At 36.1% G+C, this 10,443-nt stretch overlaps 2 protein-coding genes across 2 annotated transcripts; both read left to right on the top strand.

Moving 5' to 3' along the window:
* Positions 1-599: 599 nt before the first annotated feature.
* LOC139852155 (uncharacterized) lies at positions 600-2,259 on the top strand. The gene is made up of 3 exons (XM_071841381.1): positions 600-1,536; positions 1,672-1,898; positions 1,951-2,259. Exons 1-3 carry the CDS (start codon positions 600-602, stop codon positions 2,257-2,259), a joined length of 1,473 nt encoding a protein of 490 aa, XP_071697482.1.
* Positions 2,260-4,390: 2,131 nt separating this feature from the next.
* Positions 4,391-9,874, top strand: LOC139852990 (uncharacterized). The gene is made up of 9 exons (XM_071842346.1): positions 4,391-4,592; positions 4,920-5,000; positions 5,092-5,215; positions 5,311-5,405; positions 6,390-6,461; positions 6,877-7,056; positions 7,520-7,628; positions 7,967-8,153; positions 9,292-9,874. The coding sequence occupies exons 1-9, from the start codon at positions 4,569-4,571 to the stop codon at positions 9,377-9,379; spliced, it is 960 nt and encodes a 319-aa protein (XP_071698447.1). The 5' UTR covers positions 4,391-4,568; the 3' UTR covers positions 9,380-9,874.
* Positions 9,875-10,443: the final 569 nt, after the last annotated feature.

Raw genomic sequence — 10,443 nt, 5'->3', positions numbered from 1 at the left:
AATGTGACGATAAGCTAATTGTGTTGCTAGCAAGTTTGCGGTTTGTGTAAGTGTATGCAAGTAGGTATAATTATATATGTATTCGTATAATTATTGCATTCACTAAGCTTTGCTTACCCTCTCGTTGTTTACCATTTTATAAGTTCGGTTTTGGACAAGGGTAAGGGCATCGTATTGGACTAGAGATCCCGCTTGATGCTAGGGGACGCTTTTGGCTTTAGTAGCTCTTGGAGTTTGACCGGTAGTTGGGTAGTTTAATCCCAAACGCCATGCTCATTGTGTAGTTTGTAACTTAAACTTTTTGGTGGTCGAAACTCTAAACTTGTATTTTGGGTCGTGTGGGCCCCGCTTGTAAAACATCATTTTTATGTTTGATTCGTGTTAGTTTTACATATATAAGTTTGTTGTGAAAAGCGTTCGGTCTAAAAATGTCGGGAAGTGGTCCATCTTTTTGTGTGTTAAAAACAGTTCGGACAGAAGCTGGAGTGCTCTGTGCGCGCCGCGCACTCCCCTGTCCAGCAGCTTTTAATTTTTTTTTTTTTTTGGGACTGTTTATGGTCGGTTATCGGGTTGGGTTGTTACATTTGTTCACTCTTGTTATGGAAGTTTTATCTTTGTTGCTGGTGCGTAATGCTCGGGATTGTGATGATTTCCGATACCACCCGAAGTGTGAAGATCAGGAGATTATTAACCTTTTCTTTGCGTATGACTTATTTATGTTTTCCCATGCTGATTTGTATTCTATTGATGTTATAAGCAGGGCTTTGGATGAGTTCAAGGCATGCTTGGGTTTGGTTCCAAGTATGCCGAAAAGTACTACATACTTTTCAAATGTTTCGAATGCATTGAAATCTCATATTCTGGCTATGTTACCTTTTGAGGAAGGCTCCCTTCCTGTGAAATATCTGGGCGTCCCTTTAGTGTCTACCCAGTTGCACTATAGAGATTGTAAAGAATTGGTGGATGTTGTGAGCTCTCGGATTAACAACTGGAAAAATAAATTTATGTCTTTTGCAGGGCGTCTTCAGTTGATTAATTCGGTGTTATCGTCTACGCAAATCTATTGGCAGTCTGTCTTTCTTCTTCCTAGTGCCATTATAAATGACATAGAAGCTTTGATGCGGGGTTTTCTTTGGTGCCAAGGAAATTTTAAGAAGGGTAAGGCGAAGGTTAAATGGGAAGACGTTTGCATTCCTAAGATTGAAGGTGGGCTTGGAATTAAAAGACTTAAAGTATGGAATGTTGCTCTTCTTTCGACTCATATCTGGCGTCTTTTGTCCAACAAGGAATCTCTTTGGGTTCGTTGGGTTCACTCGTACAGGTTAATGGGACAAAATTTTTGGGATATTCAGACTCCTGCGAATGCGAGCTGGAGTTGGCGGAATATCCTATGTATTCGTGAGGTAATCAGAGGTAGATTTTTTCATGAAGTTGGTAATGGTAATATCACATCAGCTTGGTTTGATTGTTGGTGCTCGCAAGGTCCGTTGTCTGCTGTTATTTCTCGCCGTGTTTTGTCCCAAACAGGTTACTCAGGTAGATAATTTGTTCATGAGATTGTTGATGGTAATGCATGGAATTGGCCTCATGAATGGTTCTCTAGATTCCCTGTTTTAAATAATGTTGATCCTCTTGTCTTGTCTGAATCAATTGATCTTGTTAAATGGAAAGCAACTAATGGGGAGATGAGGGAATTCTCGGTAAATGTTGTATGGGAAACTATTCGCCCTCGTGCTCCATGCGTGGACTGGTATTCTGTGGTTTGGTTCTCTAATTGTATCCCGAAGCATGCTTTTGTTTTGTGGCTCCTAATGGGTGAGAAGTTGAAAACGCAAGATAAATTGAACCATTGGGAGATTTGCCCGGGTAGCTCTTTGGTTTGTCCGCTTTGTGAACAGGTAGCCGATTCTCATGATCACCTATTTTTTTATGTGTTCTTTTTCAAAGCAGGTTTGGAATTTAGTTTCAAGGCACATGGACTTTCCGATTGTCTGTGAAGAATGGCGTGATTTTAGAGCTATCCTTTCCCCTTTTGCTGATCGCAACATCGCTCGTATAATTATTGTGAAACTTTTATTTGCCGCCTCAGTTTATTGTATATGGAATGAGCGTAATGCTAGATTTTTCAAGAAAAGGAAGAGCTCCTGTAAGCAAATTTATGACCTTATCTATCGCAAAATTCGTTTGAAGATCATGAGCATTAGATGGAAGAGTACTCCTCAAGTCCTCCGGCTTAAATCCGATTGGAAAATCTCTTGAGTTGTTTTCGTGTTTTGTTTGTGAGCTTTTGCTCATGGTGCTATCTTGAGTTGTAATAGCTAGGTTGTTTGAGAGACTATAGGACTCATCTATAGTCGTCGTGATACATTGTATTCTGTTTTATATCAATATATAGTGCAGTACTACTTGTGGGTACAACTTTCCTCTGCGCAACGTACAAGTCATTAAAGCGCAAAATGTGTCGCTTTCGATGAATAGTAAGTGAATAGTAGTCAGTTATTGAAATTAGTATGTAGAGTAGTAATAAAGTAGTAGTAATAATAATAATAATAATAATAATAATAATAATAATATAATATATAATAATAACAATAATAATAATAATAATAATAATAATAATAATTAATTAATTAATATTAATAATAATAATAATAATAATAATAATAATAATAATAATAATAATAATAATAATAATAATAATAATAATAATAATAATAACAGAAATTTGGTGGTGGGGAAGGTTTTGCATTTGATTATGGAGGATGGGCCTCGTTTTGGGCTGCATCTCAACGTTGAAAAAACAGAAATTTTCTGGCCTACGGAGGACCCTCGCAGCAGGCAAGTAGGTGTCTTTCCTCCTAATATTGCTCGGCCTTTAAATGGTGTTAAGTTGCTTGGGGCCCCCGCAAGTTCCGATCCTGGTTTTAGTAGTGAACTGGTGATGCAAAGGGTGACCAAGTCCATTGCGCTTATGGATAAGGTTGCTAAGCTTGATGATCCTCAGTGTGAGTTGTTGTTGCTTAGGGCATGTACGGGAGTTTCTAAACTCTACTTTTCCTTGCGTACTTGTCCTCATAGTATATTTGAGGCGGCTCAACGCGCTTTCGATGGAGCCCTTCGATCTTCCTTGGAGCGTATCGTTACTGCTTCAGGGCCTGGGTTTGGTGATTGGCAGTGGCGGCTTGCCACCTTGCCATTTGCATTTGGAGGGCTTGGTGTTTATTCTGCGGGAGATATTCGTCATTATGCTTTTCTGGCTTCTCGTTTACAGTCTGCTGGATTGCAGACCAAGCTACTACGTCATGCGAGTATTGTTGGTCTTGGTCGTGCTTTTGAAGATGCATTGGGTCTGTTTAATAAAACAGTTGGGTTTGATATTTTAGGTAATCCGAGTGAGGTCGCTGCCCCAATACTCATGAAGAAATTGGCAGATGTTTATTTCACAAAGGTTACCGCTTCTGCAGAATCCACTTTTTCGTTATCTCCCCGACAATCGGCCTTATGGAAATCACAGCAGAGTGATCACACCTCTGCTTGGCTAAGGGCAGTCCCTATTTTGGGGTTGGGTCAGACGATGAACGCAAAGACTTACCGATGTGTGTTGTGCTACCGGTTAGGTGTTCCTTTGTTCTCTATCTCGACGGCATGCTCTGCCTGTTCAAGGGTTTTTACTGGGGATATTTTCGGGGATCACGCGGTGTCTTGTGCTGGTATGGTGGGTATTAAGCATCGACATAATATTGTCCGGGATTCCCTTGTTGATGTTTGTTATCGATCTGGGATTTCAGCGAGAAAGGAGGTTGACATTGGGTTGTCTGGAGGGAACGACAGGGCCCTCAGACCTGCAGATGTGTTACTTTATTCCTGGGATTGTGGTCGCGATGTTTGTGTTGACTTGACAGGATCTTCTCCTTTGACACAGTCTGGGCTTTCTGACTTTGTCCCTGGACGTGCTGTGATTGATGCGGCTCGTCGGAAGCGGGTCAAGTACGAATCTAGTTGTCTGGCGATTGGTTATGGTTTTCATTCCTTTCTCATTTTCTTCCCTTGGGGAATTAGAGAAGGAGGCTGTTTCTTTGCTAAAGCGGGTTCAGAAGAGTTCGATGGCGCAAGATATTGGTGCCGGTGCTGCTGCTCATATTTTTACTAGGATAGGTTTTGCTATTGCTAGAGGTGTGGGGCCCAGATTGTCTCTAGGCTTCCCACTAATTTTTTGTAAGTTTTAAAACTTTTAAGTTTATTGTAATTATTGTTATAATAATAATAATAATAATAATAATAATAATAATAATAATAATAATAATAATAATAATAATACAATATTTATTTATATTTATATTTACTAAAATTAAACCACCTGCTAAACACACACTACATATATATAAATCACAGATCTTCATCATCAATCTTCACTTTATTTCAGTCTAAAGCCCTAACTATATATATTTTTCAATTCAGTCATCGAAATTTCTTTTTTGTATTCTGATCGACATCAAATTTAGCCCTAAATTTGTTGCTTCTATAAGAAATTTAGGTTTTCAGCTGTAATTCAACTTATACTTTATTCAATGGTGGTCTGCAAGTGCCGTAAGGTAATCCAAATTCATCTTCTTTTATCGCAACTTGATTTTTAGGTTTTTATACATATACATAGTGCATATTATATCTAATATTAATATTAATATGGATTATTATTATCATTATCATTTGAATTTGAATTAGTTTAAAATGTTTAGATCTGATCGATAACTAAATGTGCGTCACTATTGCTTTGAATTTAGGATTTTAGATCTCAATTTGTTAAATTTTTTAGATCGCAATTCCGATCAACACTACAAGGTGTGGGATCGATCAACTATAAGTATACCTGCTTAATTCTTAACATTGAATACTAACTAAACTCGGCAAACTGCTTACAGGCAACTAAATTGTACTGCTTCGTACACAAGGTTCCTGTTTGTGGAGAATGCATATGTTTCCCAGAGCACCAAATTTGTGTGGTACGTTGTAATTTTTATTACTGTATAATGGTTGCATGTATGTCATGTTTTCAATGTATGTTGGTTGAGACTTTTTAGTTAAATTTCGTAGGTTCGCACGTACTCAGAGTGGGTAATTGATGGAGAGTACGATTGGCCCACAAAGTGTTGTCACTGTCAAGCTGTGCTTGAAGAAGGTGGTGTTGATTCTAATACAACACGGCTGGGTTGCTTGCGTATGTGGTTCAAGAATAATACATCTTTTGTTTATAATTTTAGAAGTTGGTAAATGTAAAATTAACTGTTTCATTTGATTTCTTGCCATTTTCAGATGTAATACATACAAATTGCTTGGTTTCAAATATCAAAAGTTATCCCCCGCACACTGCTCCAGCTGGATATGTTTGCCCCGCATGTTCAACTTCGGTAAGTTCGACTTGTATGGTTATGCATTTCATTGCCATCTGTGTTTATGTGAAAACCTGCGGTTGTTTTCTAGTTTATAAGATGCTTGCATTAGAAAGCATATATTATGTGAGCAGTAGTTGAGTTCTTAGAGTATGATGGAAGGCTTAACATACACTTTAAAATGTAGATCATCTCTTGTGGAATTGTTTTTTGTTTCTTCTCTTGAACATTGCATATAATTCTTTCTTACTGTTAAGAACAGTTCAAGTATCTTTTTTTATTATTATTTTAGCTGAAAGGAAACCAAGGTGATGTTTGTTTCTTAAAATGTTTTTGCCTGAAGATCTGCAGACCATGTTTGTAAAGAAAAAAAAAAGATGTGGGCTAAAGGTCTGTATAAAGACTGTTTCTTTTTAAGTTTGCAAAATAACTTAAGTATGTCTGCAATGCTTAGAAGCATATTTCTAAGTCCGCGTGTATGCAGACACAATAAGACATTATTTTATGTTATGTCTTCAGAAAAACAAACAGTGTAGAGTGTGCAGACATAAGACATAATAAGATTTGCAAACTAAAAACAAACAACACCTAATTTTACCAACTTCTTGGCTGCTCGAGGTGGCTAGTGTTACAGCAGTGTAACAAATAATTGTGAACATGTAGGTTCTCGTATACTAAAGTTGACACTAAAGCTTAAGCCTCACAAGTCTTTTTTCTTTTTCATTCTTTTTTGGAGATAACATCGTAGTAACCATTTCATGTGGGTGAGAGGCCATCTAGAAATGCCAGACCACACACATTGTTTCATCAAAACTGTATTCTAACACTTCATTAGGATGAAAAATTAATTTTAGTAAGATTGTGAGGCAGAAATTTGGGATAATGGGAGACATACTTCTGGATTGTTTATTGCTGTCAAAAAGAACACAGAGTATTATATTTTGTACTCTTCAGCTAGAATTGTCCTTCGGACTCATGACTAATATTGTACTTACTTTGCAGATATGGCCTCCTAAAAGTATCAAAGACTCGGGCTCACGTTTACATTCACATTTGAAAGAAGCAATTGTTCAGGTAATCCAAATTTGAAGATCTCTCTCTCTCTCTTCTTTTTTTTTTTTTTTTTTTTTTTCATATTCTTTTGGCTAAAGTATTCCGCTGAACTTGATATCTATGATAAGGATTTCTTAATCTTTATGTCAAGTCTGATATTTTATTTAGCCTTTGCCTTATACTTTTGCTATGATTATAGAGAAAATGATTCTGATGTATCTCCTTAGCTTTTGCATTGTATCTTTTGCTATGACTATATAGAGAAAAAGGAATTGTGAACTATATATGTTCTACACTGGAATGCTGGTCAACTATCTAATGTATATTTAGAAGTCAACTCTGTTACATATGGCAGAATTCGTTCGTATTGTCTTATATAAATGCAACTGTTGTATCATAATGATTATTAATTATTATTGTTTTTATTGTTATGCAGACCGGAGTAGAGAAGAATGTGTTTGGAAATAATCCAGTTTCAATTGCAGCAAAGCCTATCGAGCCTATGGTAACAAAAGATGATGCAGGAAATGGTTCTGCAAAACCTTCAAACACAGATATTGTGGAGATAGATGTTCCCAATTCAGAAAATCACTTGAGAAGCCCAACTTCTGGTGTTGTAAGTACTGTTTTGATATTAATCTTCTCAACGTTTTACTATTCCTCTTACTGGTCACTTGGGAAATTAATTACAGCATGCTAAAAAACGGGTCAAAAGTCACCAATTGTTTACCAACCAATTGATAAGCGGACTGATTTAATCTATACTTTCTCTCTGACAGGCCAGTTGGGAAAATAATGCTAAGAAATGGGTTGATACTTGATAGTCACTCAAAATGTATTTAAAATGAAGAAAACATATTTCATCGTTGATATTTCAAAAATTAAGTTATAAGCAATTTTATTTTTTATTTTATAAATATTTAAAAGCATAAATATTTGTTAACTTATAGAAAAGATAAGACAAAAAAGTTTCCATTGGTAGACGGAACAGAAGGTGAACTGGTTTTTGCCTGTTAGTTGCCCCAAGTGACCCGTTTTGTCACTTGCCATATTTACTGACATTTGGGAATGAATTGCAGCCTGGTGCTACAACAAGAAAGAGTGCACAACTAGTTGAAAGGCAAAACTCAGAGGTTTCATATTATGCAGATGATGAAGATGCTAATCGCAAGAAGTACTCAAGGAGAGGTGAGATTATTCTCTTTTCATCTTTTTGTTTATGGTACCCTATAAATATTGGAATACATTATAAAAAGTTGGCATGAAAGTTAAAATTAGGCATAAAAGCTAGTATAAGTTTGGCATAATAGTTGAAAACTTCACATAATATCTGAATATTTGGTTTGAAAATGTTAATTTCCAGTAAACTTAATAACTTTTTTATAAAAATAAAAAAAGCTTCGCCTAATATATAAGAAGTTCATGCAAGTCATAATAAATCAAGGTAATGCTCTACTTTGTCCTTTATTTAGATTTGCCCTCAGTAGTGTAAAATTGATTTAGTATCTTACTTTTGATATATGCAGGAGGTTTTCGCAATCAGTTTTTGAGGAAATTACTACCTTTCTGGTCAAACACATTGCCAACTTTACCAGTTACCGCACCCCCTAGAAAAGATGCAAATGCAGATGACATGATCCACACACGCCACCAACACCATAATAGACCATCAAGAATGGATCCAAGAAAGATACTTCTTGTCATAGCAATTATGTGAGATTTTCCTCATTTCTACAATTTTACTCCATCCTTTTTAGCATTGATATTGAAGACAAATAGTTATCTTTGCTTGTTAAAGTCAATCAATAATTAATGTGATTAAAAAACAACTAAGGGTCACTCAAAGTTCTTAATAAAGTCGACAACACCACCCAAACCTGCCGAGGACGAGGTATGGGGAGGTGGGCAGTCATATTTCTAGATGTGTATGCATTAGTGAAAGTACACAATATAGAGATAATAATAATAACAATTAATAATAATAAAGTGACATGGATTTTTCTTTTCTTACTATGTGTTCTTAGTATTAAAATTATAGAACAAACACCCCACCTCCTTCATCTTTTGCCACCCAAAACTGACATTTGATTAGGAATCTGGATTGCAAGTCTGAAAAAAACACACCAGAATTTTGTTATAGGAATATATTTTTGAGTTGGTTGTTTTGGGCCAGATTCAAAAGCGTCATGAATAGATCCTTGATATGTTCCACACCAATTTCCATTTAACGTACCCGCACTATAAATATCAAGTAGGGGGATCATCAGTTTTTGAAGGTTTTATGGACAAGGGAAGTGACAAATATACGATTTATCATTAAATTATATATATGGAATCACCTGCTAAGGCCCAAGAGCACTAGGTCCATTCCCAGCTTTCCATATACAAAACACACACACACACACATATCCTGGTAGGAACAGACTAAACACCTTAACCCTAACCCTAGATAAACAAAACACATATGCTCACAAGTATGAGCAAGTTAAAAAACACCTAAAAGAGGAGGTGCAGGACAGAGTCACAGGGGGAGGGGGAGTCAGCTAACCACCAAGGGGAATCCACTTTTTCTTACTAAAGTTACACATCAACTCTCTAATTTCTCACACCAGCTAATGACATTTTATATTAGTGTTCATCAGCTCCTGAAATCGGTTTATCTGACAATTTTACTGACACTTAAACGGTTACCTAATGTCGAGTGCTTCAATTGAGAAAACTGCGTTGCTGTATTTTATTAGCTTGTATATATAATTTAACCATTCACAGATGCATTTGAATTGAAAACATTAGTATTACAGATAAGCACTCATGCAATGATACATCTATATTTATTTTGGCATGGATGCAGGGCGTGTTTAGCAACAATGGGTATACTGTATTACAGAATCGCACAAAATGGTTTTGGGGAGGAACAGCCTCAAGAGGAGCAGCAGTGATGTCTTCTTCTGCTGGCTTGGCTTGGCTTGGCTTGGCTCGGCTCCAGGGATTTGTAGTTTAATTTTATGATTTGATTCTCCGACCACATATGTATATCTTAATATAACTGGATCATATTGTTCATGAAAATTGGAAGGATCACACATTATTATGTTTACTTTTGGACAGATTCCAAAGATACCTTTTTTTTTCCGGTTTGTTTTTGTTACAGTACCAAAAAGCACCACTTCCACCCAAAGGGCTTCTGGCCCAGTGATATCAAGGGAACTCATTAACCTTCTTCCAAAAAAAGCACCACTTTCAAGAGTCGATACCCAAAGTTCCTTCAAGATACTACTAATGTTTCTGTTAGCTTGCTTTGAATACTTATGTTGCTCCTTTTTCTTAGGATTATCTCATAATTAAGATTTTGTTCCTCTAATGATTGATTGTTGTACTTCATTGGGTTCGTGTTGGATGATGCGTTTAGTCTGACAATATTTAAAATTCATAAGAGACCCATTACAAAATAAGTGACTTTGTAATATTCATGTCGAACAGAATAGTCAAGTCATATATGAGACCATCAATCAAATAGCGTGGGTTCATGCCTTTACTTGTACATAACATTATTAGTTTTCTACGTAATCGATTATGCATGTTATATTGTAAGTTTGTCGTGTTGAAAAGATGAAAGATAACTAATATTCCGTATTAACATATCAAATGTATTAGAGTTGAATCACCATAAAATAACTGACAAAAATCTTGTTTCAGGGTGGCCTCAAAATTAACCTTTATAAAACTAGCATCTTTGGCATTGGGGTTAATGAAGTTGGCATGGGTTGAACGGGAGAATACCTTGGCGTCTTTTGATATGACTGAAGAAGGAAACAATCTTGTAGGGAAGCAGAAGTATGTATGTATGTTGACAATTAATCTGTTGTGATTGTGGTCAAAGCTAAGCACCTATTTTAAGTTATTCACTTGTATTTTAACATACTTACTGCTATTTATTTATTTGTTTATTTTAAAGGCAAATGATTTTATTAGTACTACGTAGTATTTTCGGTTGACATAAGCA

Source organism: Rutidosis leptorrhynchoides, chromosome 6 (assembly GCF_046630445.1).
Source record: "Rutidosis leptorrhynchoides isolate AG116_Rl617_1_P2 chromosome 6, CSIRO_AGI_Rlap_v1, whole genome shotgun sequence".
NCBI classification, from domain to species: Eukaryota; Viridiplantae; Streptophyta; class Magnoliopsida; order Asterales; family Asteraceae; genus Rutidosis; species Rutidosis leptorrhynchoides.
Note: the sequence above shows the minus strand (reverse complement) of the source record. Positions and strands in the feature narration are given on the sequence as shown.